We start from the raw sequence: 14,663 nt of genomic DNA on the forward strand, positions 1-14,663 counted from the left end.
GGAGGCTTGCCTTATCTTTATTGGCAGTCCCTGGGTTACAAATGTCCGACTTACATACAACCTGTCATTATGAACCAACCCCCATAACGTCTATTAAAAATCTGAGGCACGTACAATATTTTGTAATAACAAATGGGCATTACTTTGCAACACACATCAAAACATTATTATTACTACTGTATTAAGTTAAAGATATTTTAGTGTATCTGAAGTGTTTCTTTAATGATTTTTATGCATAGAAAGGTACACTATATACTGTATACTAAGATACATATTTGACTAAATGATGTTAGATATGAACTGCACCTAACCGTTCTGACTTACATACAAATTCAAATTAAAGACAGACTCAGGAATGGAACTTGTTCATAATCCAGGGACTGCCTATGTCCCCAGCTGTCCTGTGAGAAGCACTAAGGTGTAAGAGAACTAGCAGGCATTGAGTCAGACATACTCAAGTTCAAATGCAGTTTAAAACCAAAACCAAACCCACTGCCGCTGAGTTGATTCTGACTCATGGCGACCCCATGTGTTACAGAGTAGAACTGCTCCATAGGGTTTTCTTGGCTGTAATCTTTATGGAAGTAGATTGCCAGGTCTTTCTTCAGTGGCACTGCTGGGTGAGTGAGTTCAAACTGCCAACCTTTAGGTTAGTAGCCTACCACAAACTGCTTACGTCACCCAGGGATCTCCCAAATGCAGTGTAGTTTAAAAACCACTCTGTTTGAGCCTTGGGCAAGTCATCTATGTTTTCTGATCCTCAGGTTCCTGATCCGTAGATGGAGGGGATGATAGCTATCACAGGGTTTGCTGTAGGAAGTGCCTGGTTTGAAGTACATACCCAGTTTTCAGATCCCTCTGTTCTCTAGACTTGGGGCAGAGCTGATCCCCAGCAGAGACTGGCACTGCAGGGACACACAGTCACCTTTCAAGGGGAGTTTTCAATGCCAGAAGCCACAAATGCTGAGCAGGCCCAGTGTCCTGCAGTAAACTTTAAACAGTTTTCTCCTATGCAAGTTGTTCCTCTGTCTTTCTGGTAGAGCTGCCTCCCACAGCACGCTTCAGCTAAAATTATTGCTGGGTCAAGCCGGTTAAACCATTTGAGTGAACATACTACAAGTGAGCCAGTTTTGGCAAGGGAGGTTTGGCGATAAGGGCAGGGCTAGAATCTGGGCTTCTGTTTAAGAGAAATGCTTTAGATTGCTATTTTAATATTATTACTGTGCAAACTGAATATTAGAGCTTCTGAGAACAGAAATGAAAAGCTAAAATCAATCTGTTAGGTCATCTAGGTCAATGCTCTCAGTTGTCAGATGGAGAAATAGAGCCTTGGGAGGTGCAGACCTCCCCAAGACCCTGTGGCCAGGGAGCACAGGGACTGAGAACCTCATCTCCCAATTCCTCGGCCACAAGGCAGCCTCCTTCAGAATAATCCATCCGTTAAAAGAAAGCAAATGAACAACAACAAAAAAAAAAAATCACAAAAACTGCTTGGCTTTATTTAGGTGTGAGAATGAGGGGAGGGATAAATGATGAAATTAGTGATTCTTGGCATATATTTGTTAGAGATTTTTGCTTGAGTTACCACAGAGAACTTTAAAAATGATGCAAAGGACACAAGAAACTGGCAACCCACAAAATAAAAACTTAATTCTCAATAAACATATTCTTCAAAGCTCAACCTCCCAATTAATCAGAGAAATGCGAATTAAAACAATGAAATGCCAGGTTTCCCCTATGAAATTGGCAAAGATTAAAAATGGAGCCCTGGTGCTGCAGTGGTTAAGAGCCTGGCTGCTAACCAAAAAGGTTGGCAGTTCAAATCCACCAGCCACTCCTTGGAAACCTTTTGACGCAGTTCTACTCTGCCCTATAGGGTTGCTATGAGTTGGAATCAACTCAGTGGCCATGCGTTTGGTTTTTAGACCCCTGGTGGTGTAGTGGTTAAGAGCTATGGCTGCTAACCAAATGGTCAGTAGTTTGAGTCTACCAGCTACTCCTTGGAAACCCTATGGGGGCAGTTCTACTCTGTCCTATAGGGTCTCCATGAGTTGGAATCGACTTGATGGCAATGGGTTATTCAGTTCTACCAAGTGTGTAGCAATGTGGTAGAAACTTTAAAAAGCATATAAACTTTGATGCAGAATTTCTACTTCTGAGAAATCACAAAATCATGTGTAAGTCTATTTGTCGTAGTATTTTTTATGTTGTTGTTAGATGCCGTTGAGTTGATTTCAGCTCATAGCTACCCCATGTGACGGAGTTAGAACTGCTTCACAGGGTTTTCTTGGCTGTAATATTTATGGGAGCAGATTGCCAGGTCTTCCTCCTGCTGAGCCACTGGGTGGGTCTGAACCATCATCCTTTTGGTTAGCAGCTGAATCCTTAAATGCTGCGCTACCAGGGCTCCTTAGCAATTTTTATAGTAGAGAAATATTGGAGTGCTTAACGATACAAAAATGGCTTTCTTTATTATGATAATAAAAACAAACAAACAAAAACCTGTTGCCACTGAGTTGATTCTGACTCACAGCAACCCTATAGTACACAGTACAACCACGCATAGGGTTTCCAAGGCTATAAACCTTCACAGAAGCAGATTGCCATATCTCTCTCCTACAGAATGGTTGGTGGGTTCAAATCACCAACCTTCCAGCTCGCAGTCAAACACTTTACCACTGTGCCACCAGGGCTCCTTATTATGATAATACTAAACAGTAAATAATATTTTAGAACATTTAATGACATGGGGAAATGCTCATATATGCCAAGTTAAAAATACTTATAGGATATATACCTAATACGGTAAGTGTTAAAAAGCATCATTAAAATTGCACATATTCAATATCATTCCAATTTATTTAACTACATATATAGATATATAGTGGTGTGTGTTTGCGCATGATAAATCTGGGAGGATATATGCCAAAATGTGCATAGCTATCTTTGGATGGTGCAACTGAGGTATTAAAGACTATTTTTAATGTTCTTTTTATATATCTGTATAATCTTGCACAATGAACATAGATTACTTTTAGTATTTAGTAAAGAATATTATTTTAGAGGCAAATCGAAATTTAAAGTGATTTCATGGAGTTTCCTGTTAGAACTGCCTCTAAGATTTGATTTGACCTAAAAAGTTGCTGTTGGTAAGATTTTTGTTGATGCGGAGCTTTCCTTCAATGGTCAGGCATTCTGAAAGTATACAATTACATGGTACTTGCTGTATACATTGTCTTTTGCCAAAGCCACACTCTGAAACATATATTTCTGGCAACTTGATGGAAAACATTCAGAGAAACCCTTCTCAGTATATTATACCCAGCATGTTACATATTATATTTTTAATATTAAAAAAAAAATACCTAGCTATGTTAGTGAGAAATTAAGGATTTCTTAGAACCCAGAACACCAAGAAGGCTGAAATCTAGAAGCGTCTGTATTGCTTTGCCTTGGAGGTAACTACCATTCCCCAGTGTTCGAGAGACTAGGTTTTGAGATGCTACAAACATGAGACATGAATTCGGGGGAGATCAGTTCAGAGAACTACCACCCCCACTGCGTAAGTGGAATCCTGAAGGGTTGACACTCTTAGTGCATAAATAAGCAAAAAGATTTGCCTAACGAAAGAGACAGTGGGACATGACTATCTTGGTCTTGGTTTTGAGTGGTACAGAAAAAGAGAAAAAAATCTCCCTGGAGAATTTCTAACCAGGGGCTCACATTCATGTGAGTTTGGAGTTTGAATTTCCATCACCTATGTAGAAAAAAAAAAAAAAGCTAAACATTTAGGTTAGAATGGTTCCAGGTTGGGAATGCTCCCTGGCATTCCCTGGCACTGATGAACAAATATATACCTCTCTGGAGGAATGTACTTTAATTCCAGGCCTCAGCAAAGTCCCACAAGTAAATTTCTGAGGAATGTAGATTCAAAAATTAAAAAAAAAAAGTAAATATACAACAGCCTCACATGATTGAGAAATAACAAGACAACAAAACCAGGCTCACAAGAATATTGATACTAGAATTATTAGATATGAAATATAAAATTAGTATATTTAATATGCTTAAAGAAATAAAATAAAGCATTAAAAGTATGATAAAGGAACAAGAAACAATGAAAATTAACCTGGAAGATTTGAAAAGAGCCAAATAGAATTTTTAGAAATCAAAATACAATACTTAAAATCAGAAATTTAACAAATGGGTTTAAGAGCAGGTTAGAGAAAATTAGAAAACTGGAAGGCAGATATAAAGAAATGACCAGAATGAGGAACACAGAGAGAAAAAGATGAGCAATTCAAAGACACAGGGGGTAGGTTGATATGGTACAACACATGTCTAAGTCTAGAAGGAGATTATAGGGAGGATGAAGAAGGGCAAAATTGTCAGAAGACACTAATTCTCAAATTCAGGAGGCCTAGAGAATCACAAACAGGGGATATCTAATGAGAAAGTCACAAACAGACATATCATAAGATAAATGGTGTACTCCTAAAAGAAAGATAAAACCTTAAAGGTAGTAAAAAAGAAAAGATAGATTTCTTACAACAGAGCAACATTACACTGTCAGTGGTCTTCTGAATAGCAGAAGTGGAAGTCAGACACAGTGGAATATTATTCTTAAAGTGTTAGGAGAAAATAATTTTCTACCCATCAAAACTATCTTTCAAAAACAAAGGTGAAATACATCACTAAACAAATATATCTCTAAACAAATTAAATTCAGGAGTATTTATTAGGGACAAATTTTTGCTAAAGATTGTGCATCAGGAGTAGGAAAAAAAAAAAAAATCCCAGAAGGAAGATCTGATAAGCAAAAAGAAATAAGGTAAGAGTAAATGGTAAAAATGTGGATAAATCTAAAAAACCGATCCTAATTAATGAGACACAAGTAATGTCTAATTTGTGAGGTAAAAAAAAATCCAAGATTATACCTCAATAAAACTGTTGCAAAACATTAAAAAAAAAAAAAAAAACCCCAAAACAAAATCCATTGCCGGTGAGTCAATTCTGAGTCATAGCGACAAAACATCAAAGCAGGACTTAAATCCTGGACGTCAAATAAAATACAATGGGGAAGAGGTCATTGAGTTTAAAATGTACTAAGATCATTAGGTTTTTACTGGAGTATAAAATATGAATTAACTTTATACAATATTAATGAAACATATACATTAACATTTCTAGGGTAAACAATAAAAGAACAGAAATAGAGTGTATAAAAACTATTAAAAGAAAAAAGAGTTAGAAAAATTATCGATCTCAAAAAGGGCAAGAAAAATATTATGAAAAAGAAACAGAAAGATCAAAACAAATGGAAAACGTTAAATGGTATGATAAAAAAGAATCTAAATACAACAGTAATCACAATCAATATAAACAAACTAAATATTTTAGTTAAAAGGTAATGACTGTCAGACTGAATGAAATAAACTACAGTTATATTTGGTTTACTAGAGATTTACCTAAAACAAAGGAAGGGTGAAAATATATGGATGGAAAATTAAACCAGTCAGATCCACACTGTGAATGCAGTTGTCTCCCCAACTGCCTGAAAGCAGTTTAACACACAATCCCATTCCTTGTTAAAGTCAAAATACGAATTCCCTGGTTCTACGTTGGTATAAAGGCAGGAAGGGAGTGAGGAAGGAGAGGGGAGGGAGGCGGTATCAAAGAGAGGAGGAAGGGAAGACAGAAGAGAAAGAGGAAGGAGGGAGGGAGGGAGGGAGGAAAGGAAAGACAGAGACATACCCAGAGACAGAGAGACAGAGAGAGAGATGTGGTGAATACTGGTTCGCTATAGGGCAAGAAGGATTCACAAAGTTGTTTCTTGCCAGGGAAACCAGAGGGGCAATGGGAACAGGCAAGGGCAATCTGAACTATGTGTATTAAAATCCTCTGGCCTCTCCTGGGTCTCTCAAAATGCCTTGTTCACTCTCTGAATCAAGCCATTAACAGCAACCGAAAGGATTAAGGTTGGCACAAATGGTTAAGCAACTAACCACTAGCCAAAAGGTTGGCGGCTCAGATTCACCCAGAGACGCCTTGGAAGACAGGTGCCTGGCAATCTGCTTCTAAAAGGTCACAACCTTGAAAATTCCATGTAGCAGTTCTACTCTGCTGCACACATGGGGTCGTCATGAGCTGGCATTAACTCAATGGCAACTGACAACAACAAAATCAAAACCAAACCTGATGCTGTCAAGTTGATTCCGACTCATGGCAACCCCACGTGTTACAGAGTAGAACTGCTCCACAGGGTTTTCTAGGCTGTAATCTTTATGGAAGCATATCTCCAGGTCTTTCTTACTGCTGGATGGGTTCGAGCCACCAATCTTTAGGTTAGTTGTTGAGTGCAAACCATTTCTGCCACCCAGAGACTTTTAATACAAGTTGTTGGGTGCCGTCATATGTAAATCGAGGGAAACAAAGCAGAAAATGTAACCATGTTGTATCCCCAGAAAAACACACATCCTACATTCACAGGCATCTAGGCATTTAAGAATTTCAATGCCTAAGTTTTCTTTCTTTTGAGAAACACAAGGAACTAGTTTCCAAATATATTAAATGATGGCATCCTTTTATTTACTACAAGGGCGATTTCACCTTCCTTGAAGTTCATATGTTAATTTTACTAATTTGTACAGTAACTGTACTAATTAACATATTAGGTTTGGAGAGGCACAGGGGTTGAGTTTTATAACAAACTGTCTGCCTTACGTAAGCTTGGGGCTAAATATTTGTATTTATAAAATTACGTATGATTTAGCACCTTTACAAGAAGGTACTACACTTAATGAGGAATATTTATAATATTGTTTCAATTCTGCTTTTTCTCATGAATAACAATTTGAATTGTAAAGATTTTGTTTACAAATGACTTTTCAGAAACACATAAACCACATAAAGCAAGGCACACCTAAATTACTAAGTCATGTGGCTCTTCAACTATCCTGCTTTAAGCATCTTTATTTAGAACATTCTTCATTAGAACTGGGACAACCTGCTGTCAGATTACAATGCCAGGCAAGTCTAAGAAGAAGTTAAATACCATGGACAGCTGCTTTCTAGGCCAATGACTGCTTCTCACAGTAACAGATCAACTCACTGCAGCGACAGGGCCAGGTGTATAGCACAAGCTTCACTGAGTCAGGATTCTACTCTGGGTCCACTGGGTCCACTGCTTCACACTCTCAAGATTCAAATTTATTCCTAACCAGCTATGGAGAAGTTTCTAAAAAGAGAGCACCTATCATTTGTAAGTAAAAATACTCAAACAAAAACTTCTGCTTGGCATAGAAACCATAGCTTATAGGCTACTTATTTCAAACAAAATTCTATACAATAAAATTTCAGGAAACCGAAGGCATCTGGATGTTTCTTTGGAGTTTATGGTGGTATTTGGCACACATATATTCACTGTATGGGAATGGGAGCCTCTAAAAATTATAATACAACAAATATTATATGCCTCATGAGTCAGAATCGACTCGACAACACACAACAGCAACAAGGAGAAAAATGCCTTGCTTAACACAATGATTCACTGGGGTAGGTCAAATCTTCAAAGAATATTTTGAAATTCTCGAATTTGAAATAATTTATTCTGATTCACTTTTCATTTAAGTAGGGAAGGTAAAAGGAAGCAAACTAACGTTTATTGAATAACCTGTATGTGCCAAGGACTACGTTGGTTGCTTAACATTCATTTCTTCATTTAATAATTTCCCCATTACCTTATGAAGTAGGTTATTTTTATCTCATTTTCCAAATTAGGGAACTGAGGCTCAAAGGGTTTCAGTAACTTCTCTGAGGTCACAGGCTTATTACAGAACCAGGATTAAAGCCCTTTCCTCCCTGAGTCAGAGCCCTAGAATTCTCCACTATGTCATGGTGCTATACGACTTTTTAAAAACAATAGTATCACTCAAGGAAACACACACATGGTAGAACAATTAAAGAAACTACTATTTTAACTAAGAAAAAAATTTTCACATTTTTCCTTGTTCACAGTTCCCTATGACATACATTATCACTAATGAAACCAAATTAAGATTTTCAACTTGTCTATGAAGTCAGTGAGTATGAGTAGTTTCAAAGATATTTCACTGCCCAGAGCCCAGCAGAGTTGATAATATTTTAGCAAGAACCATTTGATGATTTGTCAGAGAAAATCTAAAATGTGTTTCACCACTTTCTCAAACTCTCATGCCCCAGAACCCTGCAAATAAGACAATAAGGTGACTGCATAAAATGCACGCTTAGCATTTTGCTCCCTAAGTTCCTGTACCGCACATTCCTCTCTACGAAGATTCCACTGAGGGCCACATTTGCTTGGAGTCTTTTTGCTGAGTGTTCTGATGATGTGAAAAGCACTGACTTCTGTAGGAAAGATGGGGGACACAGCCAAAAACCAGCCTTGCAGACCAGAGAACCTGACAACCACACTCTAAAACCCACTCCTCTTCGGATCACTTTATGGCCAGTAGTCGGGGAGTGAAACCACCATGACATTCTGAAATCAGGCATATGACAAGGCTGTAGCTGCTGAGAAAAATTTATTTTCCAGCCGTGATTCGAAAGTGAAATTGGCCGGGTGAAATTTCCAGAAGGAAATCCCATATCATTATGCACTGTTCCATCTAAAAATGTATGACCGTGTTCTAGAATTTTTGAGGAAAATCAGATAACACAGACATAAAAAAACAAAAAACCAACTTCCTACCGCCATGATGACTTGTAGTTCGTTTTAATTATTAAACACCACGAGAATCAATAACGATTAAGTGGAATAAATTAAAACTGGTGCTAAAAGGAAAATAAAACAATGAGCATTCTTGCAGAAAAATCAGAAACAAGAGAAATAGTGATGAATATAACCTGCTTTCTTTTTTCGTTAGGCAAATCCAGAATTTCCAAATAAAGAAATGCATGATACTAAGTGTTGCCCAAAGTTAATATGCATAACAACTGTTACGAAAGATCAGCCTGAGTTGCTGATTTTTAAGTTATCATAAAGATGACAAGGCAGTCCCCTGACTGAACAGGTAAAGACATTGCCAGGGCTGCTTTAATGAATTACAATTGACTAAACATGGCCTGTAAACTGTAGGAAAGGTGTCATCTCCCAAATGCATGAAACCAGTTTTCACCTTCTAAAAGCAGATTACCAAATCCCCTGCAATCTCGTCATACACTGTTGTGTTGCTCTGCAAATTCCTTTTTTATACACGTTGTCACATAATCTTGGGACAAGTCAGTGTCTACTAATGAAGTTCCACTGTGGTGTAACTAACCAAAAAAAGTACTGTACCGAGTACTCTCAAAGAATTTTTACCCTTCATACGCCCAGGATATTTATAAGAAACCAAGTCATTTCCTTGCTTTTGAAAAATGAGTATGTCTTTCCCTTGATGGTCATTCTAGTTGGAATAAACACAGACTATGAATGCAAACCACTCCAACTAGCAGTCAGGCTTAAGGAGAGAGTTTGGGGGATCATCCTTCTGGCTACAAAGTGGAGCAGGGAGACAGGCTCCGATAACGATCCTGCCTTATGCCCAGGATATGAATTTAGTCATCACCTCCGAATGCTTGTTTGTGATGCATGTATTTCGCAAGATGATTTTTTTTTTCTGACTAGAGTTTCTAACACGTATACAGTGAGAGAAATGTTTGAAGAAATGTAGGATAAAACATTTCTCTTTTGCATATAATATTTTCAGAAATTTTGTCAGCATTTTTTTCTTCTGTACTTCACTTCCATTTCACGGCTGCTACAAAAATGATGGTCGTCAAACTTGACTATAAAGGAACGATGTACATTTAGCTAAATTAATATCGTTTTTTCATTTGCTTTCTGGAAAAAAACATCCTATCCCCAACTCAAACATCTGTTTTTAGCGTACATGAGAAGTTCCCCAGCTCCTAATATGAAAAGTCTGCATATGTGTTTTGGTTTTCTGCTTAAAATCACGTTCAGAGATGACACTCCAATGTCAGGATAGAAATCAGAATTGCAGGATGACACTTAACATAAAATTTTATTGATGCTGCTTATCCATTATTTAAAAAATATTAGTCTACATTTTTGAAGAATAATGCTTTCTCAGCTCTTTACCAATTTGTCCCCCACCTAAGTGGCAGGATGGTCACTAGGTCATTAGACGTACCACAAACTCTTGCTGTAAAAATATTTTGGGTGTTGTGTATTACAGTGTGGAAAATGGATGACCACACCACAGAAGCAGGCAGCAGGGCTTGCTCAGTGACTCTGTTTCCCATGGACCCAGATCAGTTCCTAAGCCAGCGATCTGAAGCAAAATCGTGTGAGTCCAGAGTAATGGCCACGGCCAGTTCTGCTGGGCCCCAGGCTGCTTATTTAAAGGTATAGCTCTGGTGACATGAATAAACTTTCTTCCCTAAAAATCTTTAAAGAGATGATTCTTGATAATTGTGATGCACACACTTAAAAAAAAGAAAAAGGCCCCTAATTTGCTAAGTACATACATACTTTCACATGAAAATTAAATTGCTCCCCAAAGCATTATGCCTACATTCAGAAAATAAGAGACAACTAACTGCTGAGGCTGTTCTGGGACGCTTATGCAACCTATATTTACATATGCCTTAGTCAGAAACAAGAAGCTCAGAGACTTAGTAAACAACTACAGGAATATCCCTAAATTGTTTTTTCCACTGTCATGTCAGTCTGGCTATCAAAGAACTTCAGGATGCAATCTGCTATCCACTAGAGCCCAAAACATCATTTTATATATATGTATATAAAGCTGCAGATCTCAAAAATATCAGAATTCAGAACTATGATCAAGAAGAACATTAAACAGACAACGGTCAAGAAGAACATTAAATAAACAACCACCACCACCAACCTTTGCTTGGGCCTCTGGTGCGGTCACTTTGACGACTTTATTGCGGTTTATCACTTGTTTCACCCATCTTTCTACTTGGACGTTGAACTTCATGAATACCACATAGCTAAAATAAGCTGTTAATAGAAGCAAGCTTTCCCACCACATAATAACATTATCCAGGAAAAAAATGATCAGCATGATCAAGTCAACAATGTAGAAGGACACATCCCGAAAGAGCGGCCACCACGTCAGGTTTAAGATTTCTCTAGAAAACAGAGCACACATGCCAATAACAAAGAGGATGTTGAACACTGCTGAGCCCACTATTGTGCCTATGCCAACGTTGCTGTGGGCAATAAATACCCCTATGAGAGATGTGAAAAGTTCTGGGGCTGAGCCTCCGGCAGCCATAAAAGTGGCTCCAGCAACATCGTCAGAGATGCCCAGTTTTTCGGTGATGACAGTCAAAGAAGGGACAAAGAACTCATCACAGACGATGGCTAATGCTATGAACATGTAGATCATTCCAATGACATGGAGAATGATGGCGCCTTTTCTTCGATCCTCGAGGGAAAAGATGTCTCTTGGGTAGTCTCCCTGGGCATGCTCTGTATTATTCTCAGATTTGTCTTCCTGAGGAAGAGGGGGCTGTGGAGTATAATCCCAAATCTTGTCATTTAAATCTAAGAGAGTTCTTTGACGGTAACCTTGTACTATCCTAGGGCCACTTACACTATTGGCTCCTCCTGTGCTCTGTGTTTCTATCTCAGAAAAGGCACTGGTTGAAAACGAGACAGTGCTAACGGCCATCAGGCCCATGAAAAGGCCTAAGATTCTAATTAATTTCAGTTTTTTCCTGATATTATAATGTCTCCTGCAGCCAGACGGTGACTCATCCAAACCCCATTTCTCAAGGAACTTGATGGTAGTACTTTGATGCAGATCCATCCTGGCTCTTCTGGTGGATATGGTTGGTCTTCAAACTTGAGTCAGCCAGATGTTTTCTTTCATACTTTTCCTCACTTTCTAGTTCAAGGTGCTTGTGCAGCACTTCCACAATCAGGGGTTCTTATACTTCAAGGGAAATATTTTCATCATTTATCCTTAAATAAAAAGTAAAAATGAGAATAAGTAAACCATACAATCATACGTCTTCTTTACAAAAAGAACTTTGCAGATAAGATAAAATCCTATCTGGCAGCTGTGTGACCTTGAGTTATTAACGCCTCTGTGCCTCAGTTTCCCCATTTGAAAAGCAAGGACAATGATAGCGTCTACCACCCAGGATTTTTTGAGGAGAAAATGAGTGAAAACATATGAAGCATTTAAGGTAGGATGGGGCACATAGCAGGTACTTACTGATCTTGTGAGTATAAACCCAAATATGTAATTTGGTAAACCCAACAGTAGGAGTAGACTACGTAGATGTGTGTGAATTTAAAAATTTTATAACTGAAAACCCACCAGTTCATCCCACCTGAAATCATGTAACAACCTCCCAGTGATAAACCCATTTCTCCCAGAACTATCTCCAGGCTTGACAACCAATAGTTATTCATCTTGTTTTCTCTTAGTTCAATTATATAATTACCAGTTGCAGGCAAACTTTTCTCATTTAATCTATCATTTGGAAAGGGTTGTATGTTGGAGGAAGTAGTGCTCTTTTTCCTGAAGACACAAAGATCCCAGGATCTTGTTTTTCATGAAAAAGCTCTCTTATCATATGCAGAGAAGTAGCCTTTCAAAAATTTAAGTTATACAAGAATGTTCGGGAGATGCGAACAAACTGTCATCCCTAAACACCTACACATTGTTTACAGCTAAAGCTTTTTAAATAATAAGAAAACTTCAGTCATATTTAATAAACAGTAAAACAGACACCTCTTAGGTGAACTAACACATTGTGGTGAGCTTAACAAGCAGGCTATTTCAAGACCAAATACATATTTCATAAACAATATGCAAATTGCAGCAACACCTCTGTCCTAGAAATCTGCCAGAAATAGCCCCAACACTGTCTCTCTAGTAGGTTTGACATCAAAAGCAGAGTTGTCATTCTCTATCCCATAGAGGAGATGTGTAAAATATCCCCATACGACAGCTGATACTCCGACGGTTTCCCGTTTTTTCTTTAAAAACACATTTTTCTACATCAGCAATTACATTTTAGAAGCATTCGCTGAGATCGTTTCAGGTGTAAAATAAGCTAATTAAACACCCACCAGTTAAACACTGAGATTAGCTGGAGTTCAGGTTTCCAGAGCAGAGCAAGAGCGTAAACACAAGTCAAACCAGGCTGTGTTGCTGCTACTCCTGAGATAACCCAACCTCATCACGGAGATTCCCGGCTGGCTGCAGATGTCGACGCTTAGCAGGAAAGATTAAGCGACTCACTGCGCTCAGGGGATTCTCGCAATGCCCGGCCTAGGCTACGGCGGGGACCGACTCAACTCCCCGCCGCACGCCCAGCTTCTGCCCAAGCCGGGCTCGCTCTGCACACCCACCACCCAGCTCCCTGTGAGCTGCTTCGGCTGGCGAAGTACGTCCCCAGCCGCGCCTCAACTTGGCCCTGAAGGGTCCCAAACTTTCCCTGGTGGGTTAATAGGAAAATAAAACTAAGGGACAGACGCCCACCTGCAAGCCGGAGCCGGGAGCTGGGATGGAGCTTGGGTAGGCGCTTGGCCCGCAGCTTCCCGGATCGCTTGTGGGTCGAAGGGGATGGGGGTGCAGAAGCAAGGGTTACAGGGTGGGAGAAGCGGGGGCTCGGAAAAGCGCGCCCCAGAGCGGAGAGAGTTGGCTAACTCCTAGAGGGGCCTGGGGAGCCCACATCTGCGGCGGAGCCACCTGTGAGCCTTCGGCGCAGCAGCGGGATGTGCGCTCCCGGGATCCAGGGACAACGACCACCGCAGCCACCACGCCTGGCGGTTGGCAGGGGCCAGGGCTGCGCGCACAAAGCGCAGCCTCCCGCACTTACCGGGATACGCCAGGAGGACGCGAAGTCGGCTGGGGTCGCAGCACGGCCGGCCGTTCCGTCCCGCAGTTCCTCTGCCCGCGACTCCTCGCTCCGAGGCCCGGGCTCCGGCTCGCGCTCGCCGCCGCTCTCGTCGGACCGGGCTGGGCGCCGGAGGAGACTGAGCGCGGCGAGCTTGGCGCGCCGCGTCTGGCGCTGCCCGGCCCCCGCCGGCCCCTCCCTCTCGCCTCTGCCCGGGGAGCGGGGCCGCAGCGCCCTCAGCTCGGCGCCCGCGGCTCCACGCCTCCGGGCGCAGAGGCCCACGCTGGCAGCCGTCTCTTAGAAGATTTCTCTGCAGTGGGGACGAGGGGTCAGGATTTGCAGGCGAGCAAGGGCAGAAAGGAGAAATCGCACGGGTCGGTAATGCGCCAGATTCCCAAAGCCTGAAAGTGCTGCCAACTTTGGGGTCACCTATGCTGAGCAACCCCTCTTCCCCAATTACATGCAGATAGTAGTGATATCAGTCACGTGTTTCTTTAGGAGGCAATGTAAGGCTTGAGTTTAAAGGTGGAAAAACGTCTAGAGAAAACGCGTCCGGGCAGGCTATGTGGGTCCAGGGTTTCCGCAGTCTCGGGTTGGGATGGTCTGGACACACTAAGGTCTTCAAGCAGACTTGCTGGCTGACCTTTCATGTTTATGAGTGACGAAACAAAGACCCAAAACACAGTCATTCTGAGTCACAGAGTTCCGGTTCTGGCTTCAGAACTCCCAGCCCAGTGGTCCTTTCCGCCCTGCATGGGAAGCAAAACGCTGAGAATTATTGTTAGGGGCCGTTG

The 14,663-nt window shown here is 40.6% G+C and overlaps 1 protein-coding gene across 3 annotated transcripts in view; it reads right to left on the reverse strand.

The window, feature by feature from the left end:
- Positions 1-13,998, reverse strand: part of SLC24A2 (solute carrier family 24 member 2) — a 279,329-nt gene extending 265,331 nt beyond the window's left edge. For all 3 annotated transcript variants that reach the window (XM_049896187.1, XM_049896188.1, XM_049896186.1), the window contains exons 1-2: positions 13,852-13,998; positions 10,896-11,980 (exon numbers count right to left, since the gene is read on the reverse strand). In XM_049896187.1, the coding sequence (XP_049752144.1) occupies positions 10,896-11,825 (930 nt within the window). In that variant the 5' untranslated portion in view covers positions 11,826-11,980; positions 13,852-13,998. The remainder of the gene's footprint in view (positions 1-10,895; positions 11,981-13,851) is intronic.
- Positions 13,999-14,663: the final 665 nt, after the last annotated feature.

Source organism: Elephas maximus, chromosome 9, assembly GCF_024166365.1.
Source record: "Elephas maximus indicus isolate mEleMax1 chromosome 9, mEleMax1 primary haplotype, whole genome shotgun sequence".
Lineage (NCBI taxonomy): Eukaryota > Metazoa > Chordata > Mammalia > Proboscidea > Elephantidae > Elephas > Elephas maximus.